The 19,266-nt window shown below is 51.0% G+C and overlaps 2 protein-coding genes across 3 annotated transcripts; both read left to right on the top strand.

Moving 5' to 3' along the window:
• The first annotated feature begins 6,304 nt into the window (after nucleotides 1-6,304).
• Nucleotides 6,305-12,418, top strand: PITHD1 (PITH domain containing 1). The gene is made up of 6 exons (XM_059690843.1): nucleotides 6,305-6,614; nucleotides 7,260-7,303; nucleotides 7,677-7,754; nucleotides 9,926-10,030; nucleotides 10,777-10,885; nucleotides 11,487-12,418. Exons 1-6 carry the CDS (start codon nucleotides 6,417-6,419, stop codon nucleotides 11,586-11,588), a joined length of 636 nt encoding a protein of 211 aa, XP_059546826.1. The 5' UTR covers nucleotides 6,305-6,416; the 3' UTR covers nucleotides 11,589-12,418.
• A 2,496-nt stretch (nucleotides 12,419-14,914) lies between these two features.
• On the top strand, nucleotides 14,915-19,254 carry LYPLA2 (lysophospholipase 2). 2 transcript variants are annotated; one of them, XM_059690834.1, is made up of 10 exons: nucleotides 14,915-15,074; nucleotides 16,434-16,536; nucleotides 16,775-16,806; nucleotides 16,932-16,997; nucleotides 17,480-17,527; nucleotides 17,617-17,687; nucleotides 17,827-17,900; nucleotides 17,976-18,077; nucleotides 18,161-18,334; nucleotides 18,421-19,254. In XM_059690834.1, exons 2-10 carry the CDS (start codon nucleotides 16,459-16,461, stop codon nucleotides 18,469-18,471), a joined length of 696 nt encoding a protein of 231 aa, XP_059546817.1. In that variant the 5' UTR covers nucleotides 14,915-15,074; nucleotides 16,434-16,458; the 3' UTR covers nucleotides 18,472-19,254. The 2 variants fall into 2 exon arrangements, with proteins under 2 accessions (XP_059546817.1, XP_059546818.1); XM_059690835.1 differs by lacking the exon at nucleotides 16,775-16,806.
• The last annotated feature ends 12 nt before the right edge of the window (nucleotides 19,255-19,266 follow it).

Genomic DNA, 19,266 nt, shown 5'->3' with positions numbered 1-19,266 from the left:
GTGCTTAGAAAAGTGCCTGGCACATAAAAAGAGCTCAGGACATGCTAGCCAGGATGTTGGTGATGAATTAGGTGAAATAGCCAACATGGAATGGGCATTTATTAAAGGGTTAGAAGCCCGGTGCATGAAATTCGTGTACTGGGAGGTGGAGTCCCTCAGCCCAGCCTGCGCCCTCTCACAGTCTGGGAGCCCTGGGGGGAGTCCCTGCGGGGAGCGGGCCTAAGCTGTCAGTGGGACATCCTTAGTGCTGCCGCTGAGACAGGAGAGGCTGCCGCCACCACAGCTGCGCTCACCAGCTGTGAGCCCGGCTTCTGGCTGAGTGGTGCTCCCCCTGTGGACTGTATTGAGTGTCTGCCCCTTGGTGGCCAATGCGCGTCATAGCCACCCGTCGTTCCACTGTTCGGTCGATTTGCATATTAGCCTTTTATTACATAGGATTGTTATAACTGAAGTTCTGAGGAAAAAGACTTGTCCAAGGTAACCCAAATACAACATGATGGTTAAGAGCCTGAGCTCCAGAGTCTCAACTTGGCACACAGTAAGTACTCAATTAATATATTTTTTAAATTTGTTTTTATTGATTTCAGGGAGAGGGAGAGAAAGAAACGTCAATGATGAGAATCTCTGATCATTTGCCTCCTGCACACCACTTACTGGGGACCAAGCCTGAAACCCAGGCTCGTGCCCTGATTGGGAATTCAACAGTGACCTGATTCATGGGCCGATGCTCAACCACTGAGCCACACTGGGCTGGGCCTCAATATTAATTAATATTTAGAGAAGGTTCAATGTGGTAAGAACACAGACTCTGGAGGCCTACTGCCTGTGTTCAAATCCTAGTTCCACTATTAACCAGCTGTGTGACCTCTGGCAAGTTACTTAGCCTTCCTGGGCCCTGGTTTTCTCATCTATAAAATGGAGATGATAATAGGACACTTGTAGTTGTAAAGATTAAAAAGTACACGTATACATAAAGCCCTTTGGACAGTGCTTGACACATTATCAGTACCATTTGCATACTAGCTATTATCATTACTATATTCTTCAGTTTGCCTCAAAAGTGTTTTAGCCTCGCCGAAACCGGTTTGGCTCAGTGGATAGAGCGTCGGCCTGCGGACTGAAAGGTCCCAGGTTCGATTCCGGTCAAGGGCATGTACCCGGGTTGCGGGCACATCCCCAGTAGGAGATGTGCAGGAGGCAGCTGATCGATGTTTCTCTCTCATCGATGTTTCTAACTATCTCTCTCCCTTCCTCTCTGTAAAAAATGAATAAAATATATATTTTAAAAAAACGTGTTTTAGCCTCATTGAGATAAGCAATATGGCAAAATGGATACAAATTCAGTTTTTTGGTGTTTTTTATTAAATAAATCATTTATTTTTTGTTAATCCTCATCTGAGGATATTTTTCCCATTGATTTTTAGGGAGTATAGAAGAGAGGGAAAGAGAAACATCAATGTGAGAGAAACATCAGTTGGTTGCCTCCTGCATGAGCCCCGACCAGTTCCCGAGCCTGGGAGGAGCCTGCAACCAAGGTATGTGCCCTTGACCAAAATTAAACCTGGGATCCTTTGGTCTACAGGCCAACCGTCTATCCACTGAGCCAAACTGTCTAGGGCCATATTAAGTTCTTTAAAAATAAAAAAGTTTTTATTGCCGAAACCGGTTTGGCTCAGTGGATAGAGCGTCGGCCTGTGGACTGAAAGGTCCCGGGTTCGATTCCGGTCAAGGGCATGTACCTGGATTTCGGGCATTTCCCCAGTGGGGGATGTGCAGGAGGCAGCTGATCGATGTTTCTCTCTCATCAATGTTTCTAACTCTCTCTCTCCCTTCCTCTCTGTAAAAAATCAATAAAATATATATATAAAAAAAGTTTTTATTGATTTAAGAGAGAGAGAGAGGAAGAGAGAGAAACATTGGTCAGCTGCCTCCTGCACATCCCTGCCCCCGGGCAACAAGTCGAGCCACCGGCCAGGGCCAAATTCAGTTCTTGAGTAAGGAAATGTTTGCAGATGGAGCCTGGAAGTAGGAGAAAGAAAAAAAAATGGAAGCTCTTCCCACCTGCCCCAGACTAGTCCCAGAAATCAGTGAGACTCCCATTTGTTTTCAGACAAATAAAGGAGTGCAAACGAAGCAGTAGGCCGAACAACAGAGGCTAAGGCTGATTCCCAAATCAGCTAAGTGCAGTTTTTTCCAAATTCAGCCTTCTAAGTAGTTGCTGTTTCCCACCCAACCAGATGGGGGCGCTGAATTGGAAGGCTTACTCGGCAATAGCGATAGACAACTATTTAACCTTTTCCCAACAACCCAAACATTTTTCATGCATTATCTCATATTACCCTCATAATAAAACCCTTCAAAGTAGGTAATTTTATTCCCATTTATGTACAACAAATCTGAAGCTTAGAGAAGCTAAGTAACTTGCCCAGCAGGCCATTCCTAATATTTGTGGGACTGGGTACAGAGTACAAAAGGAAGCATACTTAACAATTATAAATGGAGCTAATGCGAAATAAAATACTGCCTATTCTGCTACCTTGACAAATAAACCTTCACAATGAGCTGGAAGGCCACATTCAAATTTCTGAGTCTCATGGAACTCTGTACTAGAAGACAGTGGAGAACGGGGGAGAGCAGGACCCTTGCCCCGCCCCCTTCTCATCATATCCCTAAGTATTTCCCTGCAAGGGGCCTCGTGCACATGCAAGCAGATGTCCTAACCTGTATGCCCACGTTCTGTAACTAGAGTTTCTAAACTGGAAGGGTCCATTAGGTATCTGGCACAAAATGACAGAAGAGCCACAAACATCCTCACATGTCAGAATACTAGGTTACCAAGAGAAGGCCTTAAAAGCTTCTAGAAAGGAACTGAGGGGAAACCCAGACAAAGAACCAGGAATCAGAATAACATTGTACTTCTCAAAGCTAGAAGAAAACAGAGAAATCTCCTCAAAATTCGTAGGGAATTGAATCCTCAGTCAAATTACCAAATAAACATGAGAAGGAAGGCATTATTAGTAGTCACTTAACATGTATGGCAGAGTGGTAGCCACCTCTAAGGTGGCCTCTAGTGAGTCCGACCTCCCGGTGTCCACACCCTTTGGTGGTTCCCTCACACCTTGAGTATGGCTGACCTGTGGGGCCATGGGATACTGCAGAATCGCCAGTACGTGACTTCTAAGGCTAGGCCATAAAAGACACTGTGGCTTTTACTTTGCTCTCTCTTGTGTCCCTTGCTCTGCTGAAAGCCAGCTGCCATGTCCTGAGGACATGCAAGCAGTCCCAAGGAGAGGTTCATTTAGCAAGGAACTGAGGCCTCTTGCCAAGAGCCTGCTCCAACGCCAGCCATGTGGGTGCACACCCTGGAAGAGGATCCTCCAGCCCCGGTCCAAGTCTCAGAAGACTTCAGGCTCATGAGAGAGCAGAGCCAGAACCACCCAACTAAGCCAGAAATTGTGAGAGAGATGCTTTAAGCCAATAAATCTGGAAGTAATTTGTTACACAACAAAAGATAACTCGGGCACAGCCAGCATGGTTCAGTGGTTGAGCGTCAATCTATGAACCAGGGTACATGCCCGGTTTGTGGGCTCGATCCCCAGTGTGGACGTGCAAGAGGTAGCCGATCAATGATTCTTTCTCATCATTGATGTTTCTCTCTCTCTCTCCCTCTCCCTTCCTGTCTGGGAAAAAAAATAAAATAAATATATATATAATTTTCTTTTTAAATATATTTTACTGATTTTTTACAGAGAGGAAGGAAGAGAGATAGAGAGTTAGAAACATCGATCAGCCACCTCCTGCACATCTCCCACTGGGGATGTGCCCGCAGCCCAGGTACATGCCCTTGACCGGAATCGAACCTGGGACCCCTCAGTCCGCAGGCCGACGCTCTATCCACTGAGCCAAACCGGTTTCGTCTAATTTTTTTTTTTTAAGAGAACTCGGGTATACTGGGGTGGGGAAGCCAGAGTGTTTTTCAGTTCTTCCACTCAAAAGGTGAAGTCTATCCACCCTTCAATTTGGATTTCGCCAATGAAACTGGTTTTGTCTGAAGGGACATTAGCAAAAATTACAGTAGCCGAGAGTTAAAAAGTGCTTGTGCAATTGGATCTTCCCTCTCTTGCTCCTGGAACTCTACAACTGCTGCCATATGACTAAGCTCAGGTAGCCTGCTGGAGACATGTGGCCCATCACCTCAGGTGACAGCCAATATCAACTGGCTATGCGAGTGAGGCCATTCCAAACTACCTAGCCCAAGCCAACTGGCTCAGAAAAGAACTTCCCAGGCAATCTACAGAATCATGAGAAATAAGAAATGCTTGTTGTTTAAAGCTTTTAAGTTTTGGGGCGATTTGTTACACAGCATAAACTAACTGATACAACATATTTACTTCCTGCGAATCTTTCGTTTCGGGGAACCACAGGATGTGCTCAAAGCCTGGTTAGTTCCTCAACTTATCTGGTTTGGAGCAAGTTAATTCACCTGTTTCAGCCTCAGTTTTCCTCATCTTCAAGTGGGAGATAACAGTGGGTAACACTACCTATCTCTTAGAGTTAGCATTCATCTCTAGGATTTATGTGACAGATAACTGAGATGAACTACATAATGTGCTTAGCACAAGGCCTGGCCCATCATGCTCAATAAATGGGTAAAGGATGACAATGATGCAAATGACAAAGAAGCCAAAGGGAGAAGTCCTCAGTAAGGCCTGTGTTAGTCCTGCAGTGGGCCACAATATTTGCAGAGAAAGGCCACTGAGTGTATCATTCAATTAGACATTTACTAAGCTGCCACCACATGCCAACCCCCTTGCCTGAAACTGTGATGTGAAAGCAGGGATAATTCATGACACTGAGCGAAGCTGAACCAGAGCCACGTCTGCCTATTTCACAAGGAGCTGAACTGGGGCATCCAAGTATTTCTGAATGGAACGCGACCATTTGGATATTTTGTCTGCAGCTCCAGCCCCATCTTGTCTGTATGCTCCAGATCCCGAAGGGAAGCGCAGGGGAAACCCAGACCATCCCATCACTCTCTCCATCCTGTCCTTTCACCCCCGCCAAGGGGTAAGAACACATTCTATCCTGAAACCCAAATCATTTCAACTCTAAACGGTGGCTTTCAATTATTTTGACTTCAGTCCACAATATGAAACACATGTTTAGGCTGCACCTGGTGCACAAACCCAGAACTCAAACAAAGTTCCATGAACTGGGACTTAAAAACGTGTGATATGTTCTGACTTTCTTATTATATTCTGGTCAGATGCCTCTAAACCAGCGGTTCTCAACCTGTGGGTCGCGACCCCTAGGGGGGTCGGACGACCCTTTCACAGGGGTCGCCTAAGACCAGCGGAAAACACATATATAATGACATATTGTTTTTGTGATTAATCACTATGCTTTAATTATGCTCAATTTGTAACAATGAAATTGGGGGTCCCCACAACATGAGGAACTGTATGAAAGGGTCGCCGCATTAGGAAGGTTGCGAACCACTGCAACGGACTTGAAACCTTTACATGGGTGGCAGCCAGCCCTGTGAGGAACTGCTCTCAACTGTCACCCGGGGAGGGGACTGCCGGGTCCTCTAGTCCAGTCGGGGCGCTGCACCGGGTGAGGTGGGACCCTGAACCCGGGGCCTCCCGGCGGGTACGCGGCCGCGCGGGGATGTGAAGGAAGATCCGACTCCGGTCCCGAATGCCTCCCGCGTGCCCGCCCCCGGCCGGGTTCTTCTAGGTGCGCTGTTTCACTCACTGCGATCCTCGGGACGGATGTCCTCACTCCCCCTGACAGCCGAGGACCGAGTCTCAGGGCGGGGAAACGACCTGCTCCGGGTGTCACGCCGCCAGGAGCCGGCTCCGGCCTGGTCTTCAGGTCCGGCCGCCCGTCCGGCGCAGGCTCGCGCCCGCCCAGCCCGCTGTGAAGAAAGCGGCGGCGAGTGGGTCTGTCACGTCCACGCGCCCAACGTGCACCTGCGAGGCGGCGATAGCGGCGTCTCCCTTTCGGGGCCTTATCTCCGCGCACGCGCCGCCGCCGCTCCCGGACGCGGGCGGTTAAAGCCGAGCGCAGACTTAGCCTACGCGGGGGGAGGACTCGGCACCCAGCGCCGCCCTGCGCTCGGAACGCCGGCCTCGCGCCTCTGCCCTTCGGTTCACGTCTGGGGAACCGGGCTCGCAAAAGCATTCGTCTCCGGGATTTAAAAAAAAAAAAGCAACAGGGATTCCCGGGCACCTGGAAGCGCTGCTCAAACGCCAGTCCTCCCCGAGCCCGCCCCCTGCTGCCTGGACGCATGCGCCGCACAGGGGCGCCTTTTACGACGCGGCGGCCGCGGTGCGCTTGGCGGCCGGTGCGGAGGGAGCGCGGTGTGACCGGCGGCAGCGGGGCTGAGGGGACGCGCAGGCGGCGGCGTCGCCATGTCGCACGGCCACAGCCACGGCGGGGGCGGCTGCCGCTGCGCCGCGGAGCGCGAGGAGCCGCCGGAGCAGCGCGGCCTGGCCTACGGCCTGTACCTGCGCATCGACCTGGAGCGGCTGCAGTGCCTCAACGAGAGCCGCGAGGGCAGCGGCCGCGGCGTCTTCAAGCCGTGGGAGGAGCGGACCGACCGCTCCAAGGTGGGCCTCCCGGGGCCGCGGGCCGCCCGTCTGCGCCGCCAGCCGCCTTCCCGGAGTTAGAAACAGCGACGGCCCGATTGCGAAGCGCGTTCCCGTGCCCATCTCTGCTTAGCCCCGCGGGAGCCCAACGGGATCGAGTCTCCCCATTTTGCAGATAGAGAAACTGAGGCCCAGAGAGGGAAAGGGGCGCAGCCGACGTTCTGCCCCGGGGCTTCGGTGGGTCGTGAGGGAGGGTGGCCAGGAGGGCTTCTTTCCCTGCCATTTGGCCGCTGGTCCCAGTGGCCGCCGGATGCTATCACCTGGAGGCCAGCCTCGGGGAGAGGAAGCTTGCTACCCGTTCCGGAGCGTTTCCCAGTGTGGCCCACGGAGCCATTGGGAAGGCGAGGGCCGCATCGGCTCAGATCTTTGCACACAATTTCGGGGACTAGTCGGCCCGGGAAGTTCATTCCTGGGCTCCCCAGTAAGAACCCGGTGATTGGATGGTCTGTGGCTATCAAGTTATTAATATTATTAAGTGCGGAAAAACCGAAGGAGGGTAGCTATTTTGCATTGCACTCTGGTTGTAGAACAGGGTTAGACACCTGAAATTGTAGGCTCTCAGCAAATGTTTGTTGCTTTCTCCTCCCTCCTCCCCGCCCCCTCCAGTTTGTTGAAAGTGATGCAGATGAAGAGCTTCTGTTTAATATTCCGTAAGTATCTCCGCGGTGCTGGCCTCCGGCGGGCGGAATACCCGGTTGCCTTCTCGGGACTCGTGCGTTGGTTGTGTCGAGAACCAGCTGTGTCTAGAAATGGGGTAAATGGGGTAAATGGCCGTGGTGGGTCTGAGGAGGAAAAGCATCACAGATTTCTTGGTGCCGGCGAAAAAGATGTATTTGTGGAAAGATAACTGAAAAGTCAAGGCAAATTTCTTAGCGCTGCACCATGCCAGAGGCAGACAGGATCCTGGAAAGGACCTAGCACAAGTTGACCCTTGAACCGAAGCCCAGAAAGGGGAAGGGTCTGGCCTGGCGTCAGCCCAGATTCAAACCCAGGATGACAGCCATCTCTTTTGCGTTCTGGCAGATTTACAGGCAACGTCAAGCTCAAAGGCATCATTATAATGGGAGAGGATGATGACTCACACCCCTCCGAGATGAGACTGTAAGTGTTAAGGGCTTATGCCCCCAAGAAGCTGCTAGCTCTCTCTCTTTCCTCTGGTATTACTTTATTCCAGAATAATATGATTCTTTCTTTTTACTGGCTAAAATATCCCCTCCCCCCACCCTTGAAATAATGTTAGTCTTGTTCTGCATCAGAATATACTTCTCTCTTCCTGAATTAACGACTGTTTTAGTTAAGCATCTTTAAGACCGACAGCTTGTCTCTTTTTCAAAGTGCTTCCTTGGCACCACTCATTCAGAGAGATCCTATTAAACGCCAGTTGTTGATGACTTTGCAGTTTTCTTAATGACCCAGCTGCAGATCTCAAATGATTCTACTCTTGGCGTTTAGCTTCAAAATTTCCCCTTGCTATTTCATACACTTATATATAATCCAGGGGTCCTCAAACTACGGCCCGCGGGCCACATGCAAATACAAATATTGTATTTGTTCCCGTTTTGTGTTTTTACTTCAAAATAAGATATGTGCAGTGTGCATAGGAATTTGTTCATAGTTTCTTTTAGAACTATAGTCCGGCCCTCCAACTGTCTGAGGGACAGTGAACTGGCCCCCTGTTTAAAAAGTTTGAGGACCCCTGATATAATCTTTTTGTGTGTTTCGCTGACATGGAGTTAGTCCATTTGAGTTTGTGTGGCCTTTCGTTAGTAAAATTATATATACCTCTTGGAACACTATATCTGCTGCCACCAGAGCTGGTAATACCCCCCCTCCGTTTTTGTTTTGTGTTTTTGTGTGTGTGTGTTCCCCCCCCCTTTTTTTAATATGTTTTGATTTTTAGAAAGAGAGAGAGAGAGAGAGAAAGAAAAACGTCAGTGTGAGAGCGTAACATCAAGATAAGCCACACACATCCCAACAGGGTATTGGACCCTGACAGGGAATCAAACCCTGACTGGGAAGCCAACCGGCGACCTTTTTGGTTCACAGGACAACACTCAACCAACTGAGCTACACCGGCCAGGACTAGTACTCTCTTTTTAACAACTTGCCTAAAAGAAGAGAAAATTGCTTTTAGAATATTGAAGAAACAAATATCAGAAGAATTTTACAAAAAATGTCTTCTTGTGGTTGAGCATTGACCCATGAACCACGGGTCAGGGCACTTGCCTGGGTTGTAGGCTCAATCCCCAGTAGGGGGCGACAGGAGGCAGCCTATTGATGTTTCTCTCTCATTGATATTTATATCTCTCTATCCATCTCCCTTCCTCTGAAATTCAATAAAAACATTTTTTAAAGAAATATATTTTTTAAAATAAAATTGATCAATATAAAACATATTTAAGAAATTAACACTATTTTTTAATGTTAGGAACATGAATTTGAAAGCAACTTCACATATTTAATCATTTTAGGAAAACCGTATGTTTGAGTTAATGCTTTTGGAGACCTATTTATGTGGGAGATGGATTGGATTGAGAAGTCTAGACATTCATGTTGTACTGTGGTTACGGGTGGGCTCTGGAATAAACGCTTGGGTTCAAATTCTGTCTGTACCACTTGCTAGCTGCATGCATGACTCTGGTATTTGTCTTCTCTGAACTTCAATTTTCTCATATGTTAAACGGCAGTAGTAATAGTATAAATCTCATTAGATTGTGGAGAGAATTAAATGGTATAAAACATGTAGAGCTTAGAATGAGTTGTGTGCCTCATGCACCCTGACCAGGAATTGAACCTGCAACCTAGGTGTGTGCCAGGTTGGTGTGTGGGACAATGCTCCAATTAACTGAGCCCTATAGTGGAATTTGGACACAAAAAATGCTTGAGCAGTGGGTTGCCTGATCTTATCTTTTAACCGTTTAATATGTTTCTGCCAAAGTATTTCCCCCCTCCATGAGTGAGCTGTTTTATTAAACATCCTGGGCATGGTCTGAATGTGCTGAGTCGCTTATTTTCTCCATGCTTTTGAGGCATGTGACCTAGTTTGAGCTATCTCTTTGTGTATTGCTTCTCATGTGATCCTAACCCACTCAAAGATGCCAAGAGCAATTTTCAGCTCTTGTTGGATTAAAGATATTTTTGAAAAAATGCCATTTCCAAAATTTGATCTCTTTTTGGTAGTAGAACTGAAGGCAGTTGTCAGTAGTAAGTTTTGAAAAACTTAAAAATATGGTGATACACATTTCTTTATTTTCCTTCCTTTCCTTTCTCAGGTATAAGAACATTCCACAGATGTCCTTTGATGACACGGACAGGGAGCCAGATCAGACCTTTAGTTTGAACCGGGATCCTACAGGAGAGTTAGAATATGCTACAAAGTAAGCACTGGGTCTATCTTCCATTCTCTGTGGCTTCTTTACTTTTTGAATTTTAAGATTTATTTATTTTTAAAATTGAACTTACTAGAGTGACATTGGTTAATAAAATTATATAGGTTTCAGGTGTTCTGTGGCTTCTGCATGTGTGCATTAGTGCTTGCTGGGCTTGCAATTTATTCTTGGCCCATCTCCTGCCCGCTTAGCATCAGAAACAGGTTAAAACAGTGGAGGAAATGTGATCCTTGGCTTGGCCAATTTTTGGCAGAGATTCGATGCAAGCCACAGATTTGTTAACTTGTAAGCAATTGGCAGATCTGAATGCACTCCTAGGATGGCCTTAGGAAAGATGTTTTCAGAATTCCTCTGTGCATGGTTGGCTTATAACAGGTCAAGTTACATGTGACCACCTTATTTCTCATTTCCCAAGGTGAGGTCAATGCTGCTCGAGTTATAATCTCTGCTTGGTCATACAGCATTTCTTAATCCTGCCCTTTGAGGACAGGGGCAGTGTTGATTCACTTTTCTACCCCTATTGCCTTGGACATGATCTGGCAAACGCTAGGTAAATGTTCACGGAATTAATTGCTTGTCCAAAGGAGAAGAATGAGACACAAGACCCCAATAATGTTCTGTGACATTTGCCTAGGTTTTACCACAAGTTGGAGCTGGAATTGTTGTTTTAACATTGTAGTGAGATACTAATTGAACTCTAACCTGTCTTCTCTCCCCATTCCTTCATCCTCTAGAATATCTCGTTTTTCAAGTGTCTATCATCTCTCAATTCATATTTCAAAAAACTTTGGAGCAGATACCACAAAGGTCTTGTATATTGGCCTGAGAGGAGAATGGACTGAGGTAAGATGGGATTGGAAACGTTGCCCTCTCCAGTATATGTATGTATATATATCTTCATGATGTGGTAGTGAGAGCTTTAAGAAAAGGAAAAAGAGCAAATTGAGACATTGATTGCTCTCGGTCTGTTTATAATTTTTCTTGGTTCATCGCTTTGAACTGCCCTTGTCATTTGAGAGGCTCTATCGATAGGTATTTTTAAGAGGGTTGAAATAATACAGTTGATATCAATTCAGTTTTTCGGTTTAAAATTGTTTCCTTCAATGTTTTTTTTGTTCAACATTTTTAGTATATTATGTGCTGCTGAAGCAAGCACTCATTCAACATTTCTGAGCGTCTTTCTTGTTCCAGGCATCAGAGATAAGATGATAAACAAGACAGAGAAAGTCCTTTTCTCATGGTGCCTCCAATATAGTGGGGGAATGATGCTTCTTAGTTATGGGGTGAATTATTGATAATGATCTTTGCAACCTTCTCAAGATGAAAAGTATGAGAACGGGGAAGAGATTAGATGATGACTTCTAGAAATGGACCTGAATAAGGACTACTGCAGTGTGTCATCTGGAAAGTAGCCAGCTGACCTAGCATCTCAATTTTCTTGCAGTTTCGTCGACATGAGGTAACCATCTGCAATTATGAAGCATCGGCCAACCCAGCAGACCACAAGGTCCATCAGGTTACCCCACAGACACACTTCATTTCCTAGGGGCTGGCCAAGGCTCCCACAGAGGCCCTGTGTCAGTGAAGATGTGTGACAGCCTATTGGGAAGGACAGAGATGGGGCTCCAGAGAGAGTTGACTGCCACAGCCTCTGCTAAGCTTTGTCCTTGGGCTACTGCAGAAACCTGGCCTGTGGAAGACACACCACCGGGAGGGCTGTGTGGGCGCCAGGGGGCAATCATGGTTCTCTAGGGCCCCGTAGAAAGGGGGTCTTGGTTTGGTCAGTATCTGGCAGTCATGGATAATGCCTGCCTTTCCAGTCAGTGTGGCCATGGGATTTCAAGTGTCTTACTTTGTGGCAGGATTTTTTGTGTGACTTTTTTTTTTTAATGGCAACTATTCCTGGGTTGCAGTAAACTTTCTGAAGCCTCAGCATTGTGTTCGTATTAGCCATCAGGAAGGTCTCCAACTAGAAATACCTGTCCCTGCTTGCTCCTTCTCCCTGTCATCATTTAGCATTCTTGTCAAGTTGCTCAGCTTGGAGTTGTCTGTCATGCACTAGTGTGCCATGGTTATAGCTGGAAGAGCAGGCCTCTCCTGAGGATGCTTAATTAGTAGCTTGAGGAGAAGGTCTTCTTTCCTACTGCCTAGGTAAGCAGTCTGGGGAGAGCATGGGCATCGCATTTCTATGTTTGTGGGTATCTGGTCCAGGTAAGATTGGGCCTTAGGTAAGATTCCCCTTGGGACATCCTCATTGTTTATTAGCTTCTAGCTAGTGTTGTAAGGCAAGTGCCAGAATTTGGAGATCTCAGTTCTTGTCATGGCTTTTTATTCACTGTGACTAATAAGCTTCCTAATAAATCCCTGCCAAACTTGTTTGTGTATTCTTCTGAGTTCTTGGTAGTACTGATGAAACTTTTACTTTATTGGGAACTGTATATAACTTTGAAGTTTGTTGTTTTGGACCAAGTAGATATAAATGCTAGTTATATCAAGACGATTAGTTTTTCCAGGAAAGGTCGAGCTTAATTTTGTACAGTAGACTAAAAACACTCCTGTACCCACTGACCCACTCAACATTTTGTAAAGAGGGAGGTGAGGTTAAAAACCTATATTCTGCCGAAACTGGTTTGGCTCGGTGGGTAGAGCGTCGTCGGCCTGCGGACTAAAAGGTCCCAAGTTCGATTCTGGTCAAGGGCATGTACCTTGGTTGCGGGCACATCCCCAGTAGGAGATGTGCAGGAGGCAGCTGATCGGTGTTTCTCTCTCATCCATGTTTCTAACTATCTCTCTCCCTTCCTCTCTGCAAAAAATCAATAAAATACATTAAAAAGAAAAAAAAGTTCTCCATTTAGAAAAAAAACACAAAAAACTATATTCCATTTCTCGTAAAAGAAAGAAAATAGTGTAAACGAGGGAGAACAGCTTCTGGAGTTCAGAATGAGGGCAAGGAAAGTAAGTGAGCAGCACCTGCAGTCCCAAGGTGGACCCAAGACTTTGGACTTAAATTTTGACTCAGGAGAGACTTGCAATTGGAGAGAATTGAAGTTATCTACAAAGAGGATTTCAAATGGTCAGTATTCTCTCCCTTGCAGAAAACAGAAACAATTGACCATGGGAATTAGTATTGAATCTGATCCTCCTGAGAGAATTCCTCTATGGCAGGGTTAGAGAACCTTTTTTCTGCCAAGGGCTATTTGGATATTGATAACATCATTGTGGGCCAGTTCTCAACTTAAAAATTATTCTGCTATATTGGGTCAAATAATTAACTCACCCCTAATGACTTGGAAGGGCCAGACCAAATGATTTCTCAGGCCTTATATGGCCCGCAGGCCAGACATTCCCCACCCCTGCTCTAGGACTTTGGCCCACATGATTAGGAAGATATACCCACTGTTTACCCAGGCTATCCTATGTAAAGCCTGCCACCACTAAGCTTTGTCAAGCCTCATTCCTAAAATACTGCCTGAAACCAACCAGAAGCAAATGCAATTATTGATGCACTAAGGGTCCTACTCCTCAGTTGTATCATTTTGGAGATAAAGGACCGTTTTAATTTGGAGTTGGGAGAAACATGCGAAGTCTTAGAATAGCCCTTCATTAATTCCACTAATTAAAGCACTAATCACAGGTAGCCTCTAGGACTTGGCCTCTGAATTTAAGACTTCACTCTGAAGAATTTGCTCAAAGTGCCACAGTGTCTGATTGGGAGTGCGGAAGGAATTGTTCGTTCTTTCATAACACCCAGTAGGGGTTCTGTTGAGAGTGGGAGTAGCTGTGTAGTCTTCATCCACTCATCCCCTTTCTGGTCCTGTGTCCTTGGCTTGCTGTGGTCCTCTGGACCTGAAGCTTCCCTGCTCCGGGGAATCCTGGTATTTTAGGTTGTCTCTGCGGCCTGTTGAGCACTTAAGACCAAACTGCCTCTTACCCTGGGAGAAAATGCTTGGTTGAGCTTCCATGTTGACTTTCGTTTTTTTCAGTTCAAAGGAAAAACAGTGTAGGTTTTGCTGAAGGAATGAGTCCTAAGCTGCTGAAGGATGAGCACCACTCATTTCTTGTTACAGGTGGCCACATGTTCTCTCAGGGACACGGTCCTTCAACTCAGTCCGCGTCCCCTTCCGGCTTTTCTGTGGACCCTGATCCCCATTTCCACTTTACCAGCACGGCAAGGAGCAAAGGGTGACTCGCTGGTACCCACATGAAGCCCTTTCTGTTCTTAATAACTGGAGCTCGGTGATGGTGGTATTTTGTGCACTCTGCAGGGCATTGCTTGCCCCGGGCAGAGCTAAGGCAACACTGCCGAGGCCTGCTCAGCTGTCCTGCTATGACCTGTGTTATTTTCCCAGGGTCGTTTGTAGAGTCATTAAGGCCTCCCACTGACTATAATGTATTAAGCATTTCTCGTTTGAGCCTACCAGCGAAGCTGTGAAGTAGCAGGGTGGTTATTATCACCATTTTATAGCCCAGAAAGCAAGTGCAGAGTGTCATCCTGAGATTGCTGTTTACTTCCCCTCCCTGGGCCTCAGTTTCCTCATTTTAAAAACAAGACTGGAGGACTAGAAGGCCTCTGAGGATCTTTAAGGATGCCGCCCATGATCCTGGGCTGGGGCATGAAAGCTTGTGGTGGATATGCAAGACCCTCCTGACGGTGGGCCGGGCGCGGGGCGGGGAGACTTCCTGCTCCGGCGCGGAACGCCTCCCCTCCTCCGGGGGCGCCCGGGTGGCGGCAGCCACGGTGCCTTGCCTCCAGCCTCGATGCACGATGCACGGTCTGCATTCTTCGGGGGACGGCGGGCTGAGTGACGGGGCGTGGCCCCAGGGACCCAGCAGGGCCTCCCCTCTCTGGTGAGGGCCCGCCGCCCACTTCCGGGTTCCGTACCCCTGGCCAGGCTACTTCCGGTACCGCGATGGCCGGGTTCCCGGGACGCCAACGGAAGTTCCGGCGGGGGCGGTAGAGGGGGAAGAGTGTGTCTGTGCCGGAGAAAGAGGAGAACCGCCCGAGAGGTCTCCGAACCCCCAGGGAGTGAAGGTACCCCGGCCCGGACCGCGGGCGCAGGAAGGGCGCTGTGGGGGGAGTCGGACCACGCGGGGTCCCAGCGAGTGGGGAGGAGGCGCCGCGGTGGGAGATGGGGGTGGGGAGTGAGGTGCGGAGGGGCGCCGGCCAGGCGTGGGGGCTTGGGGGATAAAGAGGGGTAAGAAGTGGGATCCGCGCGTGGTGAGAAGGACGTAAGGTCGGAAGTGGAAGATCCCATTGTGAGGCGGGGCGCCCCACGGTCACCCTTTGTGGGCAGGAGCGGTCCGGTGTCAGGGTGGAAAATGCCCCTGTGGGGAGGGGGCGCCCCTCGACCAGAACGGAAGTTCTCATTGTGGGGAGTGGGAACCCTGCGTGGGGTGGTGGTTTTTAGGGGCGGGAGGGAGACCCCAGACCGGGGGTGGGGCACCATTCTGAGACGGGAGGACTCTGGGGTGAGAGGTGGAAGGGACCCCCGGCTTAGGGTGAATGAGGTGAGGGCCCCACTGTGCAGAGGGCACTGAGTGGAGGGAGGGGGCACCGCGGGGAAGGGCAGGCACCTGGGGGCCGGTAGCGGAAGCTTCTGGGGAGTTGGGAGGATGCTAGGGGTGATGAGGAGCCAGCCTGACATCCTTTTGTGTGTCCGGGAGTCTCAGAGCGCGGTCAGGCGGGGGGCCCTTTTGGAGGCGGTGGGCAGCAGCGGCAGGGGCCCCATGCCGGGGTGTGGGGCCCCATGCCGGAGTGTGGGGCCCCATGCCGGAGTGTGGGGCACCAGTGAGAGATGGGCGGTGGGCTGGAGGCTGAGTGCCTTGGGGGACATGGGCAGCCCCCAGGGGCTCTGGAGATGCTGTGAAGGCTGGGTGGGGGCGGGATGGGAGGGAGGTTGGAGAAAATTTGGGGGGTCCCGGGGAGTAGGGGCTGGGAGCTTATTTCCCTGGCATTTCCTCCTTTCATTTCCCAGTAGGGCTAGGAGTTGGGGAGGAAGGGCCTCTGGCTCTAGAGGAGGGGATGATTGGAGAGCCCTGAGAAGGCAGCTAGGGGCTGAGGGCGGAGAGTGGGGGGAGGCTGCAGGGGAACCCCCTCCCCCCACAGCCCCCACACTCAGCCTTTGCCCATCTCTAGCAAGCTCGGGCTGTGTGGTGGCCAAAACCAGGGGCACTAGAGGGGGCACCTCTGCTTCTCATCCCTAGAATGGAGGCACCCTTCCTACCTGCTCCAGCCCAGGACTTGCCCGCCTTTTCTCTGTGCCCAGGACAGACCTTGGGTGCTGTGTGGGGCCACCGGCCCGAGTGGGCCCTGGGTGGGAGGCTCTGCCCTGTGTCAGGAGTCCGTCGGCTGCCTGAGCGTGCCCTTGACCGCTCCCCTGAATTCGCACAGGCCCCAGCCTGGAGCCCTGCGGTGTATGTGTGGCAACACCATGTCTGTGCCCCTGCTCACCGATGCTGCCACCGTGTCTGGAGCCGAGCGGGAAACGGCTGCGGTAGGGTCCTCGGGGCACCCACAGCTGGGGAATGGCTGGAGGGGCGTGGGAAAAATGGAGGTGGCAGTGAGAGAAGGGAGAAGCTAGGAGGTGGGGGGCTGGATGATAACCTGTTTGGCTGCTACCTCAGTTTCCCCAAGGGGGAGGGGGAGGGGTGGCCAGAAGTCGGACGGTAGGGAATGACAGCAAGATGCTGACTGCCCTCCTCCCCATCTGCCCACCTCTGATCCTTTTCCAGGTTATTTTTTTACATGGACTTGGAGACACAGGGTGAGTGAGCGGGGTGTGGGTGTTCCCAGGGGAGGTGGGGCCGGGCCAGTTGGCAGGGCAGAGAGGCCTGTGGCCTCCGTTTCTCCATCTCCACATCGGTGCCTTTTCTCCCCTCCCTCCTCCAGGCACAGTTGGGCTGACGCCCTCTCCACCATCCGGATCCCTCACGTCAAGTACATCTGTCCCCATGCGTGAGTGTCACCCTTGCAAGGGAGGGGCTGAGGGTGGGAATCAGCCAGGGGGGTTGATCCTGTGGTCCTAGGTCTGTTCTCTCCTGCCCGCCGCATCCTGGGGCCTGGGCAGGAAATGCCATTTTCAGCCTTTACCCCTGTGGAGCCTCCAGGAATGGGGCCCAGCCCCAGCCCTCAGCCCAAGGCCTCCTAGAACTGAGATCTCCTAGAACCAGGACCCCCTGTTCCCCTTCCCCAAGTACTCACCAGTCGAGCTGGAACCCCGGCAAGCTGAGTGCTGGGCTCTGCTTCTCCATCTCTACTGCTGATGCTTTAAGCACAGCTTCCAGCCCCACGTGGTGGCAGGTTGCCTGGCAACACCTTAAACACAGGCCCTGCCTGCTGGGAGGGGCCCCCAGGGGCTGCTCTGCCCCCTCCTGGGATCACTGCTATGGCTTTCTCATCCCTCTGGAGCATGACGGCCCTTCTTGTGGTCTCCCCAGGCCTCGGATCCCCGTGACACTCAACATGAAGATGGTGATGCCCTCCTGGTGAGTTTGGAGACCGGCAGTGGGAGCTGAGCGGGTTGTAGGGGGCTGGCTGGGGTCTTCCTGCAGCTGCAGTGCCTCTACTTTCCCAGGTTTGACCTGATGGGGCTGAGTCCAGATGCCCCTGAGGACGAGGCTGGTATCAAGAAGGCAGCAGAGAACAGTAAGGCCCCAGCCCCTCAGCATGCTCGCTCTGCCCCACCCCCACCCCGCCAGGAAAGCGCTGGGCAGTACCTCTGTCTGGTTCTTTTCCTGGGGGCCCCTCCAGCGCTTTCCTCACCCAGTCATGCCCCTCCCCCCAGTAAAGGCCTTGATTGAGCACGAGATGAAGAATGGGATCCCTGCCAATCGGATCGTCCTGGGAGGCTTTTCACAGGTGAGGGGAGAGGGAGGGTGGTGGGTACTGGGTAGGTGAGTTGTGCCCTCATGACTTACTGTCTCCTTCCTTCAGGGTGGGGCCCTGTCCCTCTACACGGCCCTCACCTGCCCGCATCCTCTGGCTGGCATTGTGGCGCTGAGCTGTTGGCTGCCTCTGCACCGGGCCTTCCCCCAGGTGAGTGTCTCCATGACCCCTCTCCTGCCCTTGGCGTCTCCTGCTGGCAGGGGGATTGTGCTGAAGCACTGTCTGGCCCACAGGCAGCCAATGGCAGTGCCAAGGACCTGGCCATCCTTCAGTGCCATGGGGAGCTGGACCCCATGGTTCCCGTACGGTTTGGGGCCCTGACAGCTGAGAAGCTCCGGTCCGTTGTCACACCTGCCAGGGTCCAGTTCAAGACTTACCCGGGTGTCATGCACGGCTCCTGTCCTCAGGTCAGTGGTGAAGGGCCGGCCGCTTCCTGTCCTACCCTCCTCCCTCCCTCCCTCCAACCGGAGCCTCTGACAGCCCCTCCCCCCAGGAGATGGCGGCCGTGAAGGAGTTTCTGGAGAAGCTGCTGCCTCCTGTCTAACCAGAGTGGCTGGCCCCCAGCTCACAGGGGACCCAGCACGTGTGGCACCATCTTGGATCTGAGCCGGTCGGGCCCCGGTCCCCACCCTCCCTGACCCATCCCCTTCCCACGGGCCTCTGAGGCAGGCAGGCCCAGGTCTAGCCAGGCCTTCCTTCCTGGCTGTAGCCACCTGGCTGTCGGCAGCAGGGGTTGGGCTGCTTTCTCCCATTTTCCTGAAGGTGGGCCCCTGGCAGCAGTATTGGAGGGGCTGTAGGCAGCGGGAGAAGGGGCCCAGCCGCTGACCCACTCACTCAGGACCTCACTCACTAGCCCCGCTTTGGGCCCCCTCCTGTGACCTCAGGGTTTGGCCCAAGGGGCCCTCCCAGACCCCATCTACCCCCTCCCCACTGAGTTTGCCCAGATAATCGTGCGTCTCTCCTGCCTCCACTCCAGCTGCTTCTCAGTCGTGAATGTGTCCAGGACCCAGGCCCCTGCTGCTGTGGGCCACTGGCCCGGGCAGCAATGTTGGTGAGGGGCAGGGTCCTTGGAGGGGCCTTTCTCAGCCCTTTCTGGTTTGGGGGCTGGGCCCTGCCTCCCCATTACCTTCCTCCCCCGCAGGCCTGGAGCCTGCAGGGCTGGACTGAGGCTCAAGGTCTCCCCAGCTGTGTCACCCCATGTTGTCCCCACTCTAGGGCCAGGGGAGGTAGGGAGAAGTTGTGTCTCGTCTTCTGTCTCCATGTGGTTTCAGGTGTTTTTCTTGTGTCCTGGATTCCGATAAAATTAAAGAAATTGCTTCAACTCTCAGGCCTGTCTGAT

Source organism: Myotis daubentonii, chromosome 3 (genome assembly GCF_963259705.1).
Source record: "Myotis daubentonii chromosome 3, mMyoDau2.1, whole genome shotgun sequence".
Classification (NCBI taxonomy): Eukaryota; Metazoa; Chordata; class Mammalia; order Chiroptera; family Vespertilionidae; genus Myotis; species Myotis daubentonii.
Note: the sequence above shows the minus strand (reverse complement) of the source record. Positions and strands in the feature narration are given on the sequence as shown.